The following is a 24983-nucleotide window of genomic DNA, read 5'->3' as shown; positions in this document are numbered from 1 at the left end:
AAGGTTAAAAAAAATCAATCAATCAATCAATCGATTTTTTTTTCGTTTGTTCGTGATAATAACATTATTATTCGAATTTTAACAACAACTACACAGCAACAAATCAATTTAATGTTTTTACTAAATTTAAAATTTTTTCATTATTCAATATGATTTATTTGAAAAATAAAATTTAAGAATCGAATTGATTCTTTCATCATTGGTTAGAAAACATTATTGATTTTGATGAGGAAAACAGTAAAAAAAAAGGTTTCAGGCAACAACGTTATTTATCAAATCGATAAAATAATGATAATTTTATCCATTCATATAATTTATTACATCGGTAATTTTGTCGGGATGATTTGTTCGATAACGGCCCATTCGTTTGTCTCCCCCCTTATCCCCTTCTTAATCCATCATTCACTATATAGTAAATAATAATGGTAATTGACAGGATACAGGCAAGGACAATTACATATTTGTTCCAAAACAAAACAGCGAAAAAAAAAGAAATGAAAATTTGATGCCATAATGATGATGATGATGATGATGATGGAAAGCAGTCAAAATCGATAATGACGTTTCATATTGAGAATGAATTGAAATGTCAAGATTATTCATCATCATCTTTATTTTGTCATCATCTTCATTATGTTGTGTGTGTGTGTGTATGTGTATGTGTCCGTATGTATTTGTTTCTTCGATATATATCCGCATATCCGTAATTCGACAATGATTATTATCATCGATAGATTTATCGAATCAAACAATACAATATGATCATCATCAAAAAGAAAAAAGAATGAATGAATGGAAAAAAAATAAAATAGCGGATGCAAACGAAAATCATCACCATACACACACACACACACAAACAATGCAAAAAAAGTTTTCGTATAATTGAATGAGAAAATGAAAAAAAAAATTTTTTTCGTTCCTGTGATTGTAAAATATTCCACGTTGACATGAATGATCACAAATATCATTGCTCATCGTGGTTGATGTTTTTTTTCTTTTCCATTAGAATTAACAGAGATTTTTACATTCAAACAATAAATTTATCGTTGTGCCAAATTGTGGTAAAATTCGTTTTTTTTTATTTTGAAACACGTGCACGTGTTTCACCGATTCTAATTGTTCATTTTTAATGTCCAACACATCAAAATAATCATTGAATTATAGATAAAACAACAACGGGGAAAAAATTTGATTCCACTTTCATATTTGTGTTTGATTTATAATTTTTTTTCAATATTTTTTTTCTGTGATTCAAAATATATCATGCATGAATGCATGATTTCCTTTTACAATGTCGTTTAAATTTTCATTCAATTTCAAATTGTCGATGTTTGCAACAATGTGTGTGTGTGTGTGTGTGCAGTTCCTTTTCTTTTTCTTTGTGATACATAAATTTCAATCTTAAGAACAGCAATAGAAACATGTCGTTCCAACAACACACAATTTTGTAGCAGAAATAAAGTGAATTTCATTGCGTTAATAACAAAAAAATGGGTAAAAAAAACTAAACCAAATCATTTCATTCAAATTCATTCGACATTCATTGTCTATATGGTTGGTTTGTGTGTGTGTGTGTGTGTGTGTGTGTGTTGTTCGAATGTCAAAACAACCATTTTATTTCATCTATGCATTTTTTTACAAATTGTGATTGTGAACTTTATTCAATTCTGTGATTATATGAAAAAAATTTGAAATTTGAAAATGTTAAAAAGTGAAAATTTTTACCAATCTAAATCTGTGATTTTGTGATTATCACCGGATATTTAGTGAAGAAAAACCGGTTGTTTTTTTCATTTTCTTTTTTTTTACTCGACACTGACCATCATATCATCAATGGCATCGGAAAAGTTTACATTCATTCATTCATTCATTTATATTATGGTTTTTAGTTGAAATTTTAATTTCCGTTCTATGACCATTATTATTATTCAACTAAATAAATCTGATCGATTTTCAATTTGTGTGCACTGTGTTTGTAGTTGTTAATGTTTTCAGTGAATGTAGATATGTTTCTAGGCTAAACGTCGAAAATTTCGGATCGATTTCGAATTGTCCGGGGAATTAGACAAAAAAAAATAGGCAATTCATTCAACTTAACTCAATTTGCTCGATTTAATCCATCATTAAAAATCTTGTGTGTGTGTGTGTGTCTGTTTGTTGTTGGCTACTTTGGATCTCAGTTTGGTCGTGTTCGTATTTTAATATATAATTCGTGGTGATGATGATGATGGTGGTAGTAATGAACATCATCATACATTGACAGAGACAACATCATTCGACATCGATATCGACAGTAGCCATATCTTGATGCATTGGTCACCGATCTCTTTTATACTTATTCGTAAAAGAAGATTTTCTTTTCTCAAACATTTGAATCATTTATTTCAAACGGGATAACGGTTTGTTCGCATTCCACTATAACGGTCATCACTGTCTTTATTTTCTATACACTTCAACAACAACAACAACGACGACGACGACGACGACAACGACAATGATGGCATGGGCATGATTCGAGTTATCATCAACACATTAGACCAACGATAACGTTTTTTTTTATTTTCTTGTTAATATATATGAATGGCAGTAACAGAAAACGAGAAGTCAGTCAAAATCAAACGAAAAAGAAAGAACGAACCGAAGAGAGAAATATTCGAAAAAAAGAAGATAGTGAAAGAAGAAGAAATCGATTGAAAAGTGTGCAATTATAAGCTTCTGGATCATTGAAAGAAGACATAGATCGTGATTGTTTTTGGTATTTTTTTTGTTTTGTCTTTGTCGGTCAATCGGTTTTTTCTTTTCTTTTTTTTTATTATTTGTAAATCATTTTACATTTCATCATTAACATCATCATCATTTCATCAACAGTTAGTTTGTTTTTTCATCATAAAGGACCAAATCTGGTCCTTGAAAATAACCAACAATAAACTCATCAGCTCATCCAATTACCAATTAAATCAACAGGCATCAATTAATAATAATCATGACTTGTATGTGCATCGATACGGCCCTATCGATTGTTTTCCAAAAGTTGGGATACATCGTAGGCAAATATCCTGGTTATTTTGTGCTTGTGCCTTTTTTCATTGCATGTATACTAGCTACCGGTCTACAACGGTTACGTTATGAGGATGATCCTGAATATCTGTTCTCACCAACCGATGGCCGTTCTAAGCTTGAACGTGCCATTATTGATGAATATTTTCCCATCAATTATACACAGAATTTTAATCTTGGCCGAATCACTCATAAAGGCCGTTTTGGACGATTAATTATAACGGCTCGTGATGGTGGTTCTGTATTAAGAAGATCCGTTTGGAATGAATTAATGCAACTAGATAGTGCCATCAAAAATCTAACAATTGAATGGGATGATAAAATTTATCGATATCAAGATATGTGCGCCAAACATGAATTTAAATGTTTCAACAATGATATACTTGATTTTGATAACAAAATCGATGATATTGAAGCGAATAGATATTTTCTTAAATATCCTATTTGGGTTAATCATGAAACATATAAAGCATATTTTTTTCCCGCTTATCTTGGTGGTGTTCAACGTGATGCTAATAACATCATCGAATCGGCTAAAGGTGTAAATTTAATGTATTTCGCTGATACAACAATCAAAAATGGTGATATTCGTGGCCAATTATGGGAACAACGATTTCTTGATTTTGCTGCATCAGTTCAATATGAGAACATTATTGTTTCACGTTTTATATCGACTACATTACAAAAAGAGCTTGATAGTAATACACATAGTTTGGTGCCATTCTTCAGTATTACAATAGCCATTATGCTTGTGTTTAGTATTGGCACCTGTATGATGTTTGATTGGGTTAGATCCAAACCATGGCTAGGTCTAATGGGTTGTTTATCGGCCGGTATTGCCGTTATTGGTGCATTCGGTCTTTGTGTTTATTGTGGTATCGAAATGATTGGCATCAATCTAGCAGCTCCATTCTTAATGTTAGGTAAGTGTTTACATTTGACAAATATATAATTATTACTTTTATTTCACCTTTTGTATTATCATTTCCGTTATTTGTCTGATTGATTTTTTATTTGTATGTTACTGAATCCAATTTCGGATATCCATTTTTTTTTGTTTTTTTGCTTCTGAAAGTAAAGTGATTATTATTATCATTGATTATTAGAGATGATAATGGTGTGTGTGTGTGTTTGTGATTACTTTATTCAATATATATCAATGATCTTTTTTTCTACCTATTTCTATGGAGAAAAAAAATAGATCCATTTTTATGCATGAAAAAACATTCAATGTAATATGTGTGTCATATAAATTGTTTTTCTGTTTATTAGTAAAAAAAAAAATGAAATGAAATAAATTGTCACATTGCTACCTGTACCTGTATCTGTCATATAAACACAAGACTGGTATAATTAAATGTCTGCATATGTTTTCGCTTAAGACCTAGGATCAATGCCTCTTCTATATATGTATCTGATTGAATGTATGTGTTACTTTCCTCAGGGAAATTGTAATCATGTTCCAAAAAAACAAAAAACAAAACAAAAACAAATGTTGATGATGGAAACAAAAATTTTATTCATTGTTGTTGTTGTTGTTGTTGTTGGCCAGTTTGTTTTAGATCATTTCAACTGCGACAAAAAAAAAACAATGACGACAATTTATCAGTTAACCATGAAATGCTGCAATACATTTATCACACATACAAGGCGATATATACAATTGTCCATATGACCAAACAATTTCAATATTCAACATCTAGCAAAATGAATGTTTTTTTCTCTCATTCTTTTTTTTCTGTCATCATTCACATCCGTTTTCCAAATTTTTTTTTGAACAGGAACAGTTGAAAATCCGGTTAACAATTGAAAAATTACAGTCCAGTAGATGAAAATTTTTATTGTTATATAAAATTTCTTTTTTGAACATAAAACTTGATTGAAAAAAAAGGAGAAAAAAATGAAATGAGAAATATCCCTTTTTTCTCCTCCATTACCAGTATTTTGGTTATTTTAGTTATACATAGATTTAATTGTGTTTGTTTGCGACATATTTCAAATGATAGAGAAATTCAATTATCAAATGTAAATTGGCTAATCCATATGTACCGCCTAATATATTCCATTTTTTTTTTTTTTGATTTTCACTACCTTACAAACATGTTTCACACAAATGACAATGACAAAAATCTAATTAGTCATATTCGTAAATAGTGGTGGCGTGAATGATATGAATTAGCTTGATTATATGATTTTTTTTGTCTTCTATTCATATACAATAATAATTATGTTCATCAGATTTTATCACACATGCTGCATAATAGGTAACACAATTTGAACCAGAAAAAATTTCATGGTTCATTTGTTTATTCAATGAACAATTCAAAACATTCAACATCTGACATCATCATAACCAGTTTTAACGATTGAAAAATTCGTGTTCAAAAATAATTTTTACAATTTAGGTTAATCACAATAGTACAACAAGATTCAAAAAAGTAAAAATATTCAATAAATTCAATTGTGTCATTGAATCAAGTAAAATTACAAAAAAAACATGTGAAAATTTTGTTTTTTTCTTTCATTTGTGTATTATTTTAAACATCCTAAATAATCGAAAATATTCGGTACATAATAAAAGTATATGAAACACGCATTCGGACATAAGGTCAAGGTTAATGAAGATGGTCATTCAAAAAAAAAACAGAAAAAAAATTCAACAACCAAACACGTATATACAAAACAATTTTGGTCATCATCACATTTGAATGTGAATGATATCACTCAAAATTTTTTTTTCAAAATTCAATGTCCATTATTTGATTCAAAGTGTTTGTAAATAAATCAATAATAATAATAATAAATTTAGACAATAAATGAAAAACGGCCAATTGTATGCAATGTTAAATGACCCGAATGTTTTGCTTTTTTTTCCGTTGTCAATGTTGTGATGTTGATGATGATGAAATTGCTATCTATTTATCAATCTATATGACTTTTTTTTCGCCAAAATGTATATCAATATGTCATGAATGATAACTATCATTGACCGATATCATCATCATCATCATTGTGTGTCAAATAAGTGATCGTGAAGTTTTTAAATACTTTTGTATGAAAAGTTGGAGAAACTTGTTGCTGACTTTTTATTTCCACCATTCACATAGCTGGTTTTGTTTTTGAATAGAAAATTTTTTGTTTGAAAAAATTTTTCAATAAAAAAATAAATAATTCCCTTTCACTAATTGTCGGATGTTGTTTTTTTTTTGTTGAGAAAATGATATATGGCCATATGAATGCTAAATTTAAGAGTTAAAGAAGAAGAAAAAATTTTTACTGCTAACCTGTATATACAATTTGAAAATCTAAAAATCATTTTAGACTAAAATGTAAACTAAAACGATGAATGAATATAAATTCAATTCGGTCCATCGATCTTGTGATTATTTATTTGTAATAATAAGAGTATATTTAAACAGATAAATAGATAATCAGATAAAAAAATGTATGTTGAATCGAAAGTCAAAGTCAAATGAATGAATGAAGACTTAAGCCACATTAATCGACAACAACATTGATAATTTTTATTTTTGTTTTTGTTTCTCATTTAAATAATTGATAGGTTTTCCAGATTTTGAAATTGAATGGTAAAAACTTTTCGATTTCAATTTAGATAGATGTGTGTGTATGTGTGCGTAAGAGAGAGAGAGAGAAAGAGAGAGAGTATATAAATTCAACATCTACAGTTGATGATGGTCATCGTAAATGGTTTGATTCCATGATGACCATAATCTGATCATTGAAATTTCTATTTTTATTCCAAATTTTTTTTCCAATTGAATAATCTTTATTTCTGCCATTTTCACGGAAAATGATTCCATCATTGATGGATGGATGGATGGATGGATAGATGCATAGGCTATTTTTGTAGAAATAACATTCATTTTGTTTGGCTATTAATTGAAGATAAAATAAATACTCAAAGTCAAACAACATACAAACATTGTCTGTTTGAGATATAGCAAAAAAAACTAAACACCGTTTTTGACCTTGTTTGTTTAACCGCAATACACACATTCTCCATAAAATCTAAAATGAATTTGAAAAAAAGTTATTTGGGTTAAATATTAACACACAGACAAATGTATAAACAAGTGGAAATTTTCTCCCCAAAAAAAATATGATAAAATAAATGACCCAGAAATCTGTGACTGGTCATCATATTTGACATTTAATTCATTCTTTTTTCTTCTAAAAATAATGATTAATGTAAATTTTTACTTATTTGTTTACCACTAAAATATTCAATTTCATAATGATTTCATGATGATAATTTAATGATTTTCATTACAACAGGTGTCGGTATGGATGATGCATTCGTATTGTTGGCTGCATGGCGACGAACCAATCCAACAATGAGTGTACCAAAACGATTAAGTCATACATATGCGGAAGCAGCTGTCTCCATTACAATTACATCATTGACCAATTTTATTTCATTTATGATCGGCATCATCACGCCTTTTCCATCGGTAATATTATATCCCCTTTCATATATACATTGATTTTATTTGATTTTTCCATTTGGATTTTGACTTCACTGTTTTTTTTTTTTTTTTTGTTTTTCTCCAAATCATTCTATTCATCCAATTTATCCAATCATTTCTATTACATCTAAATACACTTGTTATATATGTAATAGTATCCATGTTAATCACCTATTAGTTCATCGATTTGATTCATACAAGTTTTTTTTTGTTTTATATACTAGTTTGTTAAAGTTCATTCATTTTCAATTTTTCATGCTACTTTTGTTTGCAAGAAAAAAAAACACAAATAGAGAAACAATATGAAAAGCAAAGAAAATCCGATAGTTTGAATATTATTTTCGTCATTCTTTGAGATATATTATAGTGAAAGCGATAATCCATTTAAATTTGACAGTCTTTCAATCATTTCAAATAGATAATATATATTCACTAACACTATTCATCGATTATAATAATGGTTGACCCTTTTTTTTGTATTGTTACAGGTTCGAATCTTTTGCATCTATACATCGGTTGCTGTACTATTCACTTATGCTTATCATATAACATTTTTTGGCGGTCTTATGGCTTATTTTGGTGAAGTTGAACGACGTAATCTTCATGGTCTAATTTGTATACCGGTGTTGCCTAAATCGCTTGCGGGTATGACATATTTTTTTTCATTTATTTATTTATTTATTTTTTCTCTACTTAATTTCGTTTTTTGATCATTCATCAATAGATTGATCATCTACTAATTGATAGGAAATTTTAGTATTTAAATGGTTATCTATCTATATTATATGATTATAATTATCTATCAATTTCATAAATAAAACTTATAATCAACTTTTTTCAATTTTCAGAGGATAAGGGCTTTTTCTTCCGTTTACTTTGTACTGGAGGACGTAATCCAAATGATCCGGATAATCCAAAAGATAACAAAGAACATATGATGATGATATTTTTTCGTGATGTATTGGCAGAATCATTGAATCGGCCATTGGTCAAGCTATTGGTCATAAGTGTATTTCTCATCTATTTATTCATCGGTATTTATGGCTGCAGTGTAATAAAAGAAGGATTGGATAGAAGAAAATTATCACGAGATGATTCATATTCGATACAATTCTATGATTTTGAGGATAAATATTTTCGTGAATATCCTTATCGGATACAAGTGGTCGTCAATGAAACGATGAACTATGCAGATCCGAAAATTCAACAACAAATTGAAGATATGTTACGAAAATTCGAAGAAAGTCCTTATGTGGCTGATAAATCAATGACTGAATCATGGCTTCGATCATATTTGACATTTCTCGGCCAAGACGATAGTTTTCTTTTCCTCCAGGTACTATCATTATATAGCAGTTTTGAGAATAATTCTAAAACTTTTTTAAAAACTATTATAGGCTTTAAATGTATCCGATCCATTGGATTTTTATCGTGGATTACGTGATATTTTTCTCCATTTTCCATTAACTGAACAATTTCGTTTTGATGTCGTTTTCAATGAAGATGGTTCCGAAGTCATTGCATCTAGATATATAATTCAAGCAAAAAACATTCTTGATGCAAATATGGAAAAAGAAATGCTGATTTCATTGCGTGGAATTGCTGATAGTTTTCCATTCCATGTTACTATTTATCATCATTATTTCATATTTTTTGATCAATTTGTTCTGGTTCGTAGCATATCGATTCAGACCATAACTGTTGCTGCAATCGTAATGATGGCCATTTCGTTAATATTCATTCCATCACCATCATGTGCTATTTGGGTAGCATTTTCAATCATATCGATTGAAATTGGCGTCATCGGTTATATGACATTATGGAATGTAAATTTGGATTCAATATCGATGATCAATTTGATCATGTGTATAGGTTTTTCTGTAGATTTTTCTGCACACATTTCCTATGCATATATTTCTTGTAATGAACGTACTCCCGGTGAACGAGTAAAATCGGCTCTTTATTCATTAGGATTACCAATTTTTCAAGGCAGTGTTTCAACAGTTCTTGGTATAATAGCATTAGCATTTGCACCGTCTTATGTATTTGTGACTTTTTTCAAAACTGTTTTTCTTGTGATGTTATTCGGTGCAACACATGGTATCCTTTTACTACCAGTCCTACTTTCATTAACCGACATTTGTCGCCAACCACCGAAATTATTGTCAGAAGGTCAATCATCAGACAACAAATCATTACATTTATCAAGCAAACTTCCACAGCCTTATCATTTTAAAACAACAAATTTACAAACAATGCAGAAAGAGTTACCGTTTTTTACGGCAGAAAAATTTTTCGATGGAAAAACTATTGTTCATAAAAATGGTGGCCCGATATACATTCCACGACCTTCTTACATAAATCTTGCATGCAACAGTGAAAATCATACTGTTGTTGATAATATCAAACAAAATCGACGACCACGAATTGTGGACGAAGTTAGTGTGGAAGGATCAAAAAGTCTTTCGGTATCTGACAGTAGTGTAGTAGCTGAAAAAGATCTTGGACTTGGTACAAGTGCTGAAGAATGTAGTGAAAGTAGTTGGAAAGCTGCTGAATCAAAAATTGATCATCATGTCGATATGATAGTGAAAAAACAGCCACAAAGAATAATCGAAAATCATCATGTTAATGATGGCTATTTAAGCGATAGTTTGGAACAATCGACAGATGCATCGAAAATGTTTGTCACAAGAAGTAAAAGTAATGATACTGAAATGGTTGAACCGAGAAGAAATTTTAAAAATAATCGCCAATCGAGAATAGGTCCAACGAATGGCCACGAAGAACGTATGAATAGAAATATTTTACCACCATCATTATTCAATCATCAACAGCAAAACAATCATCATAATCTAAATCGATTCATACCAATGTCTTATAATAGATATTTGGAAGAATATCCATCTACTAGACAACGGCTTCAATCATATCGGATTGGTAGTTTAAAACCAAATAGAACGACACACAGAATACAACAGGATCCAGATATAATATTGAATCGAAATGAAATGAATACATCTTCATATCATTATTTTGATTATAATCTTCATTGGGATAGTAGGTGGTCTGGAACCGTTCCTGCAAACCAAAACAAAACTGATAATAGTAACTTTCAATAATGAAACCAATGTGAAATGAAATTATCGCCACTACAAAATTCAACTATAGACTTCCAGTCATTCATAAAATGATTTAGAAAAGTAATAATTTTCTATTTCTTTTGATTTTATAAGTCATATATATGAAATTTTTATTTTTATTTATTTTTTTTCTCATTTTATTTATTTTCCGAAAGAATCCTGAAAGAAAAATGAAAAAAAATGTTAATTTTTCTTCTCAGTCTGTCTAATCAAATCGCATTAAAACTATATATATATAGTGCGACTAATGATTTGTTCTTTGAATGATAATTGACAATGATCAAAACTTGTATATTTTGTTTTTATTATTTGTTCGAAAAAAATGCAATTTTTGTAATCAAACTTCTCATAAATATGAATATTCTTCGAAATAATTGACCAGTCCATTATGGTGGTAATTTTTCTGAAAAAAACTGTTATAATGTTTTCATTTTTTTTTTCTTTTGTAAATATAATAGTGATTTTTTTTATATTTAATTTAGAGAAAATTAAATTTTTCATAAAAACTAAAAACAATAAAAACAATGAAGTAAATAACAAAGTAATGTGAATCGGTGGATAGGTATGTTTGTATGAGAGAAAAATATTTGTTTGTATTGGAAAAGTTTTTTTTTTGTTTTGTTGAACAATAGAAAAAAATGTTGAAAAATTATGAAAAATTCCAAAAACCAGAATCCCAGATAATGGCATGAAATTGACTGGCATATTTTAGTTTGATATTTTTATTGGAATCACTGTAAATGTCGTTATTCCTTGGCGATGATTCATGATGATTTGAAGAACAAGTAAATCTGTCCAGTAAATTTCGATAACCTCTTCCAATTGTAACGAATGGTTTAATGTTTTTCTTTTTCGGTAGAATATTTTTCAATTTGTTATCATTATTTAACGGTGGCTTCATTGATGTCTTTTTACTATCAACTGTTGGACTCGTAACGTTATTATTCGTTGATTTATTAAATGGCCAAATATTTCTAATAGATGATAATGAGAAATCTTTATTTCGAATTTCTTTGTTGTTATCATTCGTTTCGTTATTATCCAAACGTTGTTCATGATGAGATTCATCGTCATTGGTTGAATTTATCATTGTATGGTGAATTTTATTGCCGTAATTATTCAATGTAATTATAAATTTTACTTCACGTTGATATGGCCGAAATACAGTGATTGGTTTAAGTGATTTTAGTTCGGCAACAATAATGCAACCAAAATTAGTACCAACATAGATCTCATCATTATCTTCATTGATAGCTATTTCACTGATTCGACAATTTCCAGCTATTTATATGATTGCGAAAATAAGAAAAAAAAATTATGGAATAAATCAATAATTTAAAAAAAAATTTAAATGCACATACGTTTGAGATGATCTTCAATACTAATCGACATAAGACTTTCCGAACAAGGAGCAAGTTTTGAGCAATCCAACTTGTGAGTAATAATTTTCTTTTGAGCATCCCATTGATAAATTATATAGCCTGTATATAAGAGTAATAATTAGATTCAAATGAAAATATTGAAAATGAGATAATTCGTTTCAAACCTGAATATAAAACAGAAAAGACAAATGGTTGATTATTCGTACCGACCAATAGGAATACATCATTTCGTTCAGCAATAGGAACATTGAATTGATTAAAATGTCGATCAATATAATGATCAATTGTAGTTTGTCTCACAATTTCCAATGTCGAACGTTTAAATGTTAATATTACAATCTGGCCTTCAATTTGACCGCACCAGATATCGAAATATATTCCAGTTTGGGTATCATTATTATTATTATTTACAGTTTTGTTTGATGAATCAATAGCTACGTTAGCAACGCAAAAAGTAGGAAGGTTATTATTATCAATCTTTTTGATTCCCAATGAACTTGATGTTAAAGTGACATCTAAATCAATAGTAGTTTCTAATTTGTTCATTATGTTTTTGAAATTCAGTAACCATACTTCGCCATTATTTGAGCAGATGATGACTAGTTCAACTTTTTCTATCCAACAAATTGATTTAATTGCAATGACCGAAGCAGGATTTTCAAATTCAAGTTTTACCATACAAAGCAATTGAAATGCATTATCTTGATGATAATTAGAATCATCATTGAAACAATATATATTGATACAAGCGGTAGAATCGCCAAGCCAAAGTTGATTACTATTTACAATACAAGAACTAGTTATTGTACGCTTGTTTAAATTTTCGCAAACAAGTCGCTGTCCATTTGGATTCCATTTGCTTCCATCAACTTCAAGAAAATCAATTTGCTTGCCAATTTTGCTCAGGAAAAGGCCGAATTTTTTCCTGTTATTATTTTCAAATGAATCACTTTTTTGAAATCCAGTAGCACAAATCAATGCACTATTATCTGACAACGTGGCAACATCACGAAGTGAACAAAATTCAGGAGCTGAAATTATCGAAACAATTTGTGACATGTTAGGCCTTTCACTTGGTTCATGAGCCCAGGCACGGGTCATCAAATCAATAAATGATTCAGGAAGATGTTCAAGATCTTTTTGAGTGATCGCAGGGCGTATTCCATCTAAAATACTTTCACGTATTGCAAATTCTTGTCCTTCAAATGGAAATCGTAATGTAGACAATTCATACATAAACATTGCGAAAGAAAAACAATCAACTTTTTCTGTATATTCTTCTTCACCATTGAATAGCATTATTTCAGGTGCCTAATGATGATAAAGGAGAAATAAAAATCGTCATGAATATTTTATGATATTAAAAGTTTTGTCACATACCATAAAACCTTCAGTGCCTCCAAACCCTTTGGTTCCAGTTGGTAATGCCGATCGTGAAATACCATAATCGGCCAATTTAAGGAGAACTTCATCATTTCCAAAATGATTAGATTGATTAACGATTCGATATGAAGAAGAATGTGGATGATTTGCATAGGGATGAGGAAATGACCATACTAGTACATTCTCAGATTTCAGATCCCTGTATATAATATGTTGTTGGTGTAGATATTCTAAAGCTTTTGAAATTTGAAGAAATGCTTTCTGTAGAATAATGGCCGAAATACGAGCTCCCGAACGACGATAAGCTTTTGTATGAATGTCTAATGAACCATGTGGAGCTAATGTTAGGACCAAAGCAAGAGGTTTAGGACAAATACCAATTATAGATGCAATATTCGAATGTTTTAGATTGAGTAATATATTCAATTCAGTTCGTGCAGTGCAATAAGCTTTGCAAGAATATTGAAGAGGATCACGTTCCCATTTAGATTTCATTGCCGTATATGCTTCCACATCTGCTTTTCGAATTCCTTTTGAACATAGTTCAATTTTGATTGGCTGTAATAATTTCAATGCTACTTCATAGTTTTTATTGTAAGAATTTTGATCATTTTTTTGTAAATAAAATGTTGAATTGGAAACCGTAGAAGGAATCATGTTTTCTTTTTTTGTTTGAACAATCTTTTGAATCGGTTGATAGTGAGCACGAAACACGAAACCAAACGATCCTCTTCCAAGGAGTTTTCCAAATTTCAATTGATCACTCTCAATTCGGTAATTGTCTTTCAAATCTCGAAATACAAAATCTGGCGCAATCTTATCCATACGAATTCGTCCATGATTAAAACATTCAAGGCGTGTATCTTCATAAACTGATAGTATGCATTCTTCAACCATGAATGCATTCACACGATGATAACGAATTTTGTTTTCTGATTTCAGTTCGGATGAAGCATTGTGTGATGAACTGTCAGTATTGGCTTTGATTGTAGAAAAAATAGAAGAATTTTGCTGATCTGATACATTTGTGGCTTGTAAAGCTGCTTTTTTAACTTCAAGCTTGTAAAAATCGACCAAATTCGAATCAATTTCACTGGTGTCTGGTGATAAAATTTCTTTATTTTTGTTCGAGTCTTTAGCTTCATCAGAATTGTTTGTTTCGTTTTTATTGTTTAAAAATGCTTGCAAACACGAAATGCAAGGAACAACACGAGTGATTAAAAATCGACCATCAGAAGTATGAATAAATCGAGTGCCTAAAGAAGGATACCAATCTTCCAGCAAAGTATCGATATGTTCGACAATAATGACCAATAATTTTGTCAGCATCTCCATGTTCGGTTCCAATGTATAGCTGTTTTTAATTAAACGATTTTCATTTTCAATTTTCATCTCTTGATAATAACAAGTTTCAACTTGTAATGCTTGATTTGGCAGATAAATTTCAATCAATGATGAACTTTGTGAAGATATGTCAATTTCACCCCATTCCGATGATTTTGAAGTTTGTTTATCGTCATTGATGATCGATTCTTTTTTTTGTCTAAGATAAAACTTGATACGATTATAGTCATATGGATAGCAATAATTTTTCCAAGTCGAACTCAAAGCAAACTTTGATTCTATATTCGTATTATTAATTAATGAGAATTCTTTTACTCGTAATAAAAATGTATCTAAATAGCGTAAGCCAAAACCAGTCTGCCAACAATGCCAGAAAGTTTTGACATTATTCAAAAAGTCAATAAGTAATGGATCGTTGTGTGCGTATGGTGGTAGTGAATAAAAGGAACGAACAATATCGATTACAGATTCATCAGCTAAAACTCTAGCGATCAAACGTGACCAGAATCCGCAAGGTACGTAAGAAAGAATAAGAATACGATGAATTGATTGATTATGACGGGCTGTTGCGGTGACTGTACATAAAGGAATTGTTTTCAATTTATCATCATTAGATTTGAATTGATTATCTAGTGAATCAGTAAATTCTTGAAAAAATAATTGATTTTTAAAATGAAACTTTGTGGAATTTTTTCCAGAATCATTGGCTAGATGATTTCGAATTTTCAGTCGTGATCGTAATGGAATCTAAATAGTGTGCATCGTAAAAAGAATTCAATTAAACTTTGAAATATAAGCTAATTAAACATACGGAAATGTCCCATCCAAGATATCCGGCTCGTAATTGTTCCTCAGTGGGAAGAAGTGATGGTATTAACAATGTTCTATTATCCCAAGTGATGGCCAATTCGAATTTATTAAGAAGGCTAAGTAGATAACTCTGTACATCCATTGGTGCATTGTGGGTATTTTTGAAAAGTTGTAACAAATGTTCCGTTTTCATTATACCTGAAATTGGATGGTAAGAAAATTATCGATCAATTCATTATCTATCATATTACTATATAGCTCATTGATTTTACATACCGTTTTTAACGAATGGATTAATTTCTCTTATAGTAACAACATGTGCTAATATATCACATAACCATTGAGGATCCAAAAAATAGAGATCTTTAAGATGTGCATCTTCATAATGTAAAAGAACACCATTTTCATGTAAAAAGCGAGTAGCTTGCTGTAACTCTGAATAATCTCTAAAAGCTAAATCATATCTTTCTTTCATCATACGGGCAACTTCTTGTCGATATTGTTCGGCATGTAAAACTGGTTCTAAATTTTCCGATTTCCTTTCCAATGCTAAGATGCTTACAATTTCTTCCAATGCCAAATAAGTAGCCGGAACTTTTTGTTCAAGAATTCGATCTTTTCCACCAGGAGAACGCATTTCACTTGCAGTTTCATAGATAATATTAGCCAATAATCGAATATTATGTCTGGTTTTGATGCTCACTTCGACTGATGCAACAACCTTTGGTAGTCCACGTTTATCGGCATCAACTGCATCGGACATGTAACGATCACGAATCATATTTTGAAGTTCATTGGCATAAAAAGGTGGATAGAATTCTTTAACCAAATCATAATGAGTTCCAACAATTATTACTGGGGAATTTGGTGCACGACTTTGGATATTCACCAACCAATTATGCATTCCAATGACTCCTTTCTCTCCATCGGTTATTTTCCAAACAACCAAGTAAATGGCACGTTTTGATAGAAAATATTGATGTGTAGCATAATATTCGCGTTGACCACCAAAATCCCAAGTTCGAAATGTGATTGGTCCAATATTATTATTACTCAATAATGAATTTTTATTACTGATATTGTTAACTTGAACAATTCGTGAACGCGATAAACTTCGATCACGCACATTTGAACCTTTCAATGGTTTTCGTTCATAAGTCCATTCACAAAGATCAACACCAACAGTGGATAAAGTTGAACCTCTTGTCGTTTTCATATGCATCGATTTGTTTCCAATACGTTTGCCCCAATGATCAGGTGGGGCACGACTTCTTCTGGCAGTGCCTTCATGACGAAGTTGTTCTAGTAATGATGTTTTGCCAATGTTTTGATAACCGACCAACATTAATTTCAGTCTTGTGTAAGGTTTAGAATTTTCTAAGATTGAATTAAGGTAGCTAATTACATCACAGGTTTTATACGATTTACTATTGATCATTGAACGAATAGGTTCTTCAAGATTGATACAACCACGAGTATTAAGATTCCATAATTTAGCCAGTAATCCCATTTCTGGTGGCAATGAAGATAATTCAGTGTTTCCGCTGAGATTTAAAACCGATAATTGTGAGTAGTAAGATATGGTTTTTGGTACACGTGATACATGATTATTAGCTATGTCTAACATTGAAAGATTTGGAAAGAATAATTTTGCATATCTTGAAGCCTTATAATTCAAATTGATATCTTCCATACTAGCCGATTTATGAAGATCATCTTGGCTACCGAAATTGGAGAACAATCGAGCCGCAAAATTTGATGATGATAAATTGGATGATTGGCGATTGGAATCACCGAAACTTGATGATAAATTGAAAGTGAATATATTCTTGGATTTTTGTTGCACTTGTTGTTGGATAACAAATTCAAAATCAATCCATTCGATCAATTCTTCACGTGTGACAATTATTTCTTTTAAATGATTATTCGATAAAATCAATGTTTTAAGATTATCTAGTTTTGTATGCAGTTTATATGGGCAACCAATAAACTTATCGACCGATGTAGATGGAAGCGTTGGTGAAAAACATGATTTTTGTTGTCGTAAAAAATTATGAAAACAAAGTGTTCGCGTTTCACCATTGGATAAATCATCTGAAGATTCGGAATCCAGGTCAATATCATCATCAATATTATACCAATTATCAATTTGATTATGGGACAAATCCAAATGTCTCAAGCTGAGTGGCAGATGACCGAGAATATAGTTTGGATCGAAAACAGTTTTCAAACGATTATAGCTTATATTTAGATGGGTAAGTCTTGTGGCCAAACAAGAAAGAAAAAATGGTATCCGATCAAAACCATTATGTGATAAATTAAGTTGAATTAATGAACAACTAGAATGTTGTTTTATCAAATTACTGCTGTTTAAGGATTCTTGCCTTGATGATGGAAAATGATATGGATGATGTTTATTTTCATCTATTGAAAGTAATGACTCTTTATTGTTTGTTGCATTCTGAACTACATCAAATTGATCATGGAATGAATCGCTCAAAACGGTAACAGAGCCGGACCATGGTTTAAAAATGTTCAATTCAAAAGGTATGAGATTTGTTTGAGAAATTTTAGCTGCTGCTGTTGTTATCATAGGCGATGAGCAACCAGAGCTATCAACATCCAATTTAAGATCAGAAATGGACAAATTACTTGAAATACTTGATGTTGAAATACTTTTTGACATTGTACCAACAATAGAATTTCTTGATGGTGGATCGAATGTTATTTGATTCAAGCAATTCACAGGCGATGGTAAATCACACAAAAGATTCAATGAGAGATTTAATTCACTCAATTTTGGACTAAACCAAAACAATGGTGGCAGAGTACGTAATTTATTATTCGAAAGATCGAGTATTTTCAATTCAGGTTGCTGAAACAATGATGAAGGTAAACATTCAAGCTGATTGTCTTGTAAATATAACTCTTCAAGACATGGCATATTCCATAAACATTCTGAACCATCGATTGAACGGGTTTTGTTATATTTGTTAGCATATTTATTATGTTGTTTCATACTGTTGCTTGATGTAGTTGACAGTGCACTGGTAACGCTTTGCGATTTACGCATCCTTGATAGGAATGTTTTTGAAGTTTTCGGCGATGATTGACTAGGAGAAATTGATTCATCATTATTGCGAAAAATGTTTGAAACACTTTCATCATCGATTGCTTTTTCTTTTGAATGGGTTTTTATTTCCGGTAAAGTCTGTAGTTTATTTTTAGACAGATTTAATATCTTTAATGATGGCAGATCGGTAAATAAAATCAATGGCACTGATATGAGACCATTTTCCGATAGATCAATTCTTGTAATGGCAGCCAAAGCAGTGTTCCAGGAACCGGAATCTTGGATATGGCTCAATTTAAGTTTAACATTATAAACTAATGCCGAATCAATCAACCATTGTGTTAGATTGTGATGAAATGAGTCATCTAATGAATTAATTTTCAAACAATGCCAATCGACCATTACCGGATTGGTCGGAAACATTGAACTAACAGTAAAATTGTTGATCATATGAAAACGATTCAATGCATTCATACAATTAGATCCGATTATATCGAATGATTTTTTGTTCACTTTAAATTCAGAATCTGGATATGCTTTTAGCGATAATAATTTTGAAACAAAATGATAGTCATGATTAGAAAATGCAATCTCTAATGCTGACAAAGAATCACATTCTTCTTGTTCACAATCTCTACCAGAATCAATATGATCACAAGCTCCAAAACGAAGCAATAAGTCAACCATAGCTCTATCACGATTTCTTATAGCTTCACGAAGTGCCGTTGAACGATTTCGACATTCATTTGGTTCAAATTTTCTCTCTTTATTATGGGCCAGATTTTCAGCACATTTATTCGAATCTTTACCAATCAATTGATTGCTTATAATTTTTAAATCTTTCACAGATTCCGAAATGGATGATCTTGGATTGAATAGGTTGTGATTAAAATGCGAAACACGAGTTATAATGGATGATGTGTTGGCTGTCAATCCATTTATTGGATTGTTTGGATAAGCACCGTTTTCCAACAATAATGATGCAATTGAATAATGTCTTTTTTGTACTGCACAATGTAAAGATGTTTCTCTATTATGATTGCAATACATATCTATCTTTATTGGATTTATTAGATAAATTTTTAGACCAAAATCTTTTATAGTTTTATTTTTATCTAAACTGGAATTATCAATCAAATGTCCCATTAGTTTTCGAAATGAATTTTTGTCTTTATCCAATTGATCATCGGAAATCTTCTTAATTTCATTGCTGAGTTGAGTATCTTTTCGTTGACTAGATTTATTTGAATCAAGAGAACTGATCACAGTTATATCCGGACTGCTACTACCACTGGTACTATTACGACTAACACAATCTTCATAAAAATCATCTTCATCGAATGAAGAATCATTTGAATTTATCATTATCATTTCATCATAAATGACAGCTTTTAATCGTAAATTGAGCAAATAATCCACTAATGAATGATTACCAGCTAATGTAGCCATATATAGAACGGATTGGCCAGCTACATCTTGAGCATTTAAATCGAAAGGCATACAATATACATATTGGCTATCACAATTATCTTCATTTGAAGAATTCTTTGAAGATTTAGAAACATTTGTTCCAATTGTTTGGGATAATTCATTCGAAGAATAAGTCGTTTGTCTTGATGAAATTGTTGGAGCTGGATTGGTAAGAAATGGCTTCATAACTTTGATTGGATAAGGATAACCAAGTAAAAGTTGTACAATTTCCTGATGATTGTTAATTGCGGCTGCATGTATCGGAAGCCAATGTTCAACAGTATAAATGGCGGATAATTCCGGAAAATGTTCCAATAATATCTGACATATATGAAGTCTTCCGTGATAGGATGCAATATAAAGTGGAGAATATTTTGTTGTTGGATGTGTGCGGCCATCAGCACCAGCTTGTATCAATTTTTTAACAATCTCTAAATGACCTTCTTGACATGCCTTGAACAATAACGTATTTGAGCCATTTAATGAGTAATTCATTATAGAACGAATTCGTTCCCGATCAAATTGATTATTGGCATCAATTTTTAAACTTTTATCGGAAATGAGCTCCGACATCAATTTAACATCGCCTTTGTGCACAGCAATGGCTAACGATTTATAAAGATTGGTTTCATGTTCGATAATCGCTGCTTTTAATTCATCTACAATATTTTCATGGTTTTCATTTTGTGCCAAATCGATTGCAGTCCTGCCATCATTATCACGTAGAAATATATCAGCATTGAATTCAATCAATAAACGTACCATATCTAGATTTCCTCTTTGTACTGCTAGATGTAAACAACTCTTTGATGATGATGAAGTTGTCGATTCAGATTGGAAATAAGATCGAACGTTAGGATCAGCTCCATTCATCAACAAAAGTCTTGCACATTCCATGCTATCCGATATGACAGCTTCATGTAAAGCTGTACGACCTTTTGAATCTTGTGAATTAATATTTTCTGCCTAATAAATTAATGCGGAAAAAATTATTAGACGGATAAATCTATTGTTGTTAACATTGATTACAACGAAACAAACCTCATCACCCAAAAGTAAATCGCTAAGCAATTCAGGATTATTCCAAAGACATGAAAGATGTAATAGTTTTCCTTTAAAATCGCCATCAATGCTATCGTCATATTGTTGTTGATTTATATTGTTGTTGTTATCATTATCATCATCAGTTTTATTATTTGAACCAATATTTATCTTGGAGGTCATTATTATTCTGGTTTGCATATACACAATTTATTTTTTTGATTATATTAATGATAATAATAATCGTCATGATCATTGTGTAAACACAAACAAACAAACATCGAAATAAACAATCCAAAATTTGTTTGATAAAATCAAAATCAAATCAAAACAAATCAAATAATTAAAAATCCATATGGTGGAATATATCATACAAAAGAATCCATGCTGTAAAATTCTGGTTGAAAATGAATTCAGGTGAAATTGAACACAAACACGAGGAATATCATCAATGGCCTGATTTTTATTGGATACACAGACGATTGAAAAACGCATGATGAGATTCTTTTTGTTGTTGTTGTTGTTGTTGTTTTTGTTGCGTATATTGTTTTTGGTATCCATTCGAAATTAGGATCCTATCAATAGATGGCAGCAGATCTTGGATTTTGAAGCCATTTACAGTACACAATAACGATGGATTCGGCTATATAATGTGAACACATAAAATATTATCAATCAAACATTGATTGATTAGAATTTAACAATGGACACACATAATGATCAATTCATACTATCATTATCTATCCTTCTTTCATTCTTTTATCGTTTAATCAATAATGATGACGGATCATGATGAAATTGATTAATATTTTTTTGTTGGGGAGTTTTTTTTCGAAAATTGTTTTTGTCATTTGATCAAATTTTCGAAATATCGTTATTTTCTTCTTCTATTTTTTTGGTTTTATTTCCGTTTTCTTTGGTTAATACTAACGAACTAAAAAAAAAATGGATTCCACAACTTTGGACAACATCGAAATACCCGTAATTAATTTCTATATATGTTTTTGTAATTTTTAATTTTCATTTTTTGCCCTATCATACCTGTCTGTATATTTGAAAAGAATCTGAAACAAAACAAAACAAAACAAAAAAATGGATTCCATTTTTCTAACGTCACCATGATACTATTTTAATTAAATTTATCATGTGTCCATATTTTGGTCTGTGTGTGTGTGTGTGCGTTTTTTTTTAAAGAAACGAATCTTTCTATCCACTGTCTCGTTCTCTCTCTTGACCACTAAAAATAATGAACTAAAAAAAACTGCTTTTCAGCATCTTTTTTTTCACCGTCATCATCATCATCATCATGGTTTCAATCATCATCCCAATTATTTTTCAACAAAAAAAAAAAAAATAGAAAATGTTCATATTTGTTTTTTTTCTCTACAAAAAAAAAAGAAATTTTTGTCGTACACCATAAAAATTGATCAATTTGTCATGTGAGAAAATGTTTAAAAAGAGAATCTTTTTCTTTTTCGTTTTGTTTGTGTTTCGTATGATCTGCAGATGAAGAAAGTGAAAAAAAGTTTTTGTTTTTTTTTTAAATAAAAACATAGCCGGAAAAAACGTAAGACTTTAAGTAAAAAATCGAATTTGAAATAGTATACTTTAGTCGAATTAGTCACATTATTATTTATCGTTTTATTCGTAAAAAAAAGAATAAGAACAAAAAAAAGAGACAATGGCCTGAACAAAATGTTTTGATGATACGGCAATGACCATGATGATTAACTCTTTTTTGTTTTTCATCATACATTTCAATGTTTTCGCCAAAAGGATTGCGTAATTATCATGGAATTAGACAGAAAAAAAATAGAAAGAGAATTCGGCCATTGAACGAATCTGCTTATATATGAACCATTTATGACATTCAAGTTGTATATAAACATCATCATCATCATCATCATCTACGATTCCAAAAACGGCCAATTCTTTTGGATATTTTTTCCATTTTCTTTTTATTATTATTCGCTTATACTATTCCAAATGATGTTTATCGTTATATTCTTGTTGTTGTTTTTATCTGACCATTTTTTTTTCATCGTATTCCCCTTATATAATACTTCAAAATACAAGAATTATTCTAATGCTATTTTTATTCACATTTTTACTACCATTTTTTTTCTTTCTTTCTTTCTCTTTCTTTTTTTTGCCTTATCATAATATGGTTTGGTTGTCATCGGTTATCTTTATTTCCACTATGAACGATGGTGTGGATTGATGGTGTATGTGGCTGGGGACGGTTCTTTGGTACGTTTAAATGTTTGTCAATTGGCCGACTATGTGTATTATGACAACGATAAAATAGCATAAATCACTATTCCCGGAGATATCATTTTACACACGAATAAAATTATTTCTTGGATGCTTATTACTAAGCCTATTGTTGACATTCTTAGCATGGACAATGATTTTAATTTCACTAAAATCATTTGCAACAATTTATACATTCGCCACTGTATTATGTTTATTTAGGTAAAAAAAAAAATATTTCAAATCATCATCATCATCATCATATAAAATGATGTAAACAACTTTAGTTTTGAACTTTATTTATTCATTTATTTATTTTAGAATAATGAGAAATTCATGTCACAAATTTACACATTTTGATATGATTTATAATGATAATCTTAATTTTTCTCTCTATTTTTTTTTTCGTTCTTCATCATTCTATCCAATCGCATCCCTATTTGTATCTTAAATCCAATATATATATAGCATCATGTTTCTAGTTGGACCAATGGAACAATTACAATCAATGTTCATCATGACAAGAATAATCGCCTCAATGATTTTAATATTATCCATACTTTTAACATTATTATCAGCATTGAAGTGGAAAAAAGCCGTATTGGCAATTATATTCAGTTCAATACAATTCTTATCATTCATTTGGTATGCTTTATCCTATTTGCCTTATGCACAAACTATTCTAAAACATTTCTGTCAAACCACTTGTACATCATTTTGTTATTGTTGTTGATAATTTTCATTCGAATATTTTTTTTGGATTCAACATTTTCAATTCAATTTTATTTTTGCTTATTTGGTGCAAAAAATATCAACAACAACAACAACAACAACAACAAAATTCTTTTTCCCTGTTTCCATTATCAATGTGTCTATATGCTTGTTTGGTCAACATAAACAACTTCTGAAATTCCGATGTAAAGTTATAATTTCTACACATTTACGTTATAGAATGGCTACAAATATTTGTTGGCAATCGCCAATCCCAGAATACAGACTGTACAACCACACACTGCACACTCACCTATAGAAACAAACAGAAAATAAAAATTCTTAAAATAATAATATCTTGATGATGATTGATTGATTTTTTTGTGGAAAGGAAAAATAAATTCTCTTTGGTCAAACTAAATTTTGAGCATTGGAATTTTTTTTTTTAGTTTTAAAGTTCAGGTAAAAATATTTTCGTACAGAATGTGTGGATATAAATTACAGAAAAAAAATCGTTGGTTGGCCAAAGCAAACCAACCAACCATCTTCATCATCATCATCAATCCATTTGGATTGGAATTTTATTGATTGTATCACATGTGTGTGTGTGTGTGTGTGTACACATCTACAGAATCATTTGATTCTTATTCTTGTTTTTTTCATCTACTACATCTACATATATGCAGAAATATTAACTTTCAATATTTTCGATGACAATACAAATTTCTTCTCTTTCTTCTTCTCACATTATCATCAACACCATATGAATCGTGAATTGTATGCTGAAATTTTTTTTTTCCATTCCTTTTCCGTTTACTTTACAAACAGA

General features: G+C 30.2%; 3 protein-coding genes across 5 annotated transcripts; 2 read left to right on the top strand and 1 right to left on the bottom strand.

Moving 5' to 3' along the window:
* The first annotated feature begins 1531 nt into the window (after positions 1-1531).
* Ptr (patched domain-containing protein) lies at positions 1532-11228 on the top strand. Its single transcript, XM_047063747.2, has 5 exons — positions 1532-3980; positions 7354-7529; positions 8033-8189; positions 8393-8880; positions 8942-11228. The coding sequence occupies exons 1-5, from the start codon at positions 2984-2986 to the stop codon at positions 10664-10666; spliced, it is 3543 nt and encodes a 1180-aa protein (XP_046919703.2). The 5' UTR covers positions 1532-2983; the 3' UTR covers positions 10667-11228.
* Lrrk (Leucine-rich repeat kinase) lies at positions 10971-21677 on the bottom strand. Its single transcript, XM_047056939.2, has 7 exons — positions 21191-21677; positions 15883-21115; positions 15608-15804; positions 13450-15543; positions 12234-13380; positions 12049-12168; positions 10971-11968 (listed from the first exon to the last, which is right to left on the bottom strand). Exons 1-7 carry the CDS (start codon positions 21389-21391, stop codon positions 11337-11339), a joined length of 9624 nt encoding a protein of 3207 aa, XP_046912895.2. The 5' UTR covers positions 21392-21677; the 3' UTR covers positions 10971-11336.
* LOC124499837 (vesicle transport protein SFT2A) lies at positions 17783-24461 on the top strand. 3 transcript variants are annotated; one of them, XM_075736106.1, is made up of 3 exons: positions 17783-17861; positions 23499-23665; positions 23912-24461. In XM_075736106.1, exons 2-3 carry the CDS (start codon positions 23598-23600, stop codon positions 24174-24176), a joined length of 333 nt encoding a protein of 110 aa, XP_075592221.1. In that variant the 5' UTR covers positions 17783-17861; positions 23499-23597; the 3' UTR covers positions 24177-24461. The 3 variants fall into 3 exon arrangements, with proteins under 3 accessions (XP_075592221.1, XP_046919774.1, XP_075592220.1); XM_047063818.2 differs by lacking the exon at positions 17783-17861 and adding an exon at positions 21993-22171; XM_075736105.1 differs by lacking the exon at positions 17783-17861 and adding an exon at positions 22700-22757.
* Positions 24462-24983: the final 522 nt, after the last annotated feature.

The sequence above is a fragment of the Dermatophagoides farinae genome, chromosome 2 (assembly GCF_024713945.1).
Source record: "Dermatophagoides farinae isolate YC_2012a chromosome 2, ASM2471394v1, whole genome shotgun sequence".
Lineage (NCBI taxonomy): Eukaryota > Metazoa > Arthropoda > Arachnida > Sarcoptiformes > Pyroglyphidae > Dermatophagoides > Dermatophagoides farinae.
This window is presented reverse-complemented; position numbering and strand designations above follow the sequence as displayed.

Bases quoted from the DNA above. Each gene is read 5' to 3' on its own strand.
- Ptr (XM_047063747.2), top strand. From the start codon at position 2,984: ATGACTTGTATGTGCATCGATACGGCCCTATCGATTGTTTTCCAAAAG. The intron at 7,530-8,032 runs GTAATATTATAT...GTATTGTTACAG, and splicing joins TCATCACGCCTTTTCCATCG to GTTCGAATCTTTTGCATCTA. The intron at 8,190-8,392 runs GTATGACATATT...TTCAATTTTCAG, and splicing joins GTTGCCTAAATCGCTTGCGG to AGGATAAGGGCTTTTTCTTC.
- Lrrk (XM_047056939.2), bottom strand. From the start codon at position 21,391: ATGCAAACCAGAATAATAATGACCTCCAAGATAAATATTGGTTCAAAT. The intron at 15,805-15,882 runs GTATGTAAAATC...ATCCAATTTCAG, and splicing joins TAATCCATTCGTTAAAAACG to GTATAATGAAAACGGAACAT. The intron at 12,169-12,233 runs GTTTGAAACGAA...TCTTATATACAG, and splicing joins CTTTTCTGTTTTATATTCAG to GCTATATAATTTATCAATGG.
- LOC124499837 (XM_047063818.2), top strand. From the start codon at position 22,136: ATGGATTCCACAACTTTGGACAACATCGAAATACCC. The intron at 22,172-23,498 runs GTAATTAATTTC...ACGATAAAATAG, and splicing joins TGGACAACATCGAAATACCC to CATAAATCACTATTCCCGGA. The intron at 23,666-23,911 runs GTAAAAAAAAAA...ATATATATATAG, and splicing joins ACTGTATTATGTTTATTTAG to CATCATGTTTCTAGTTGGAC.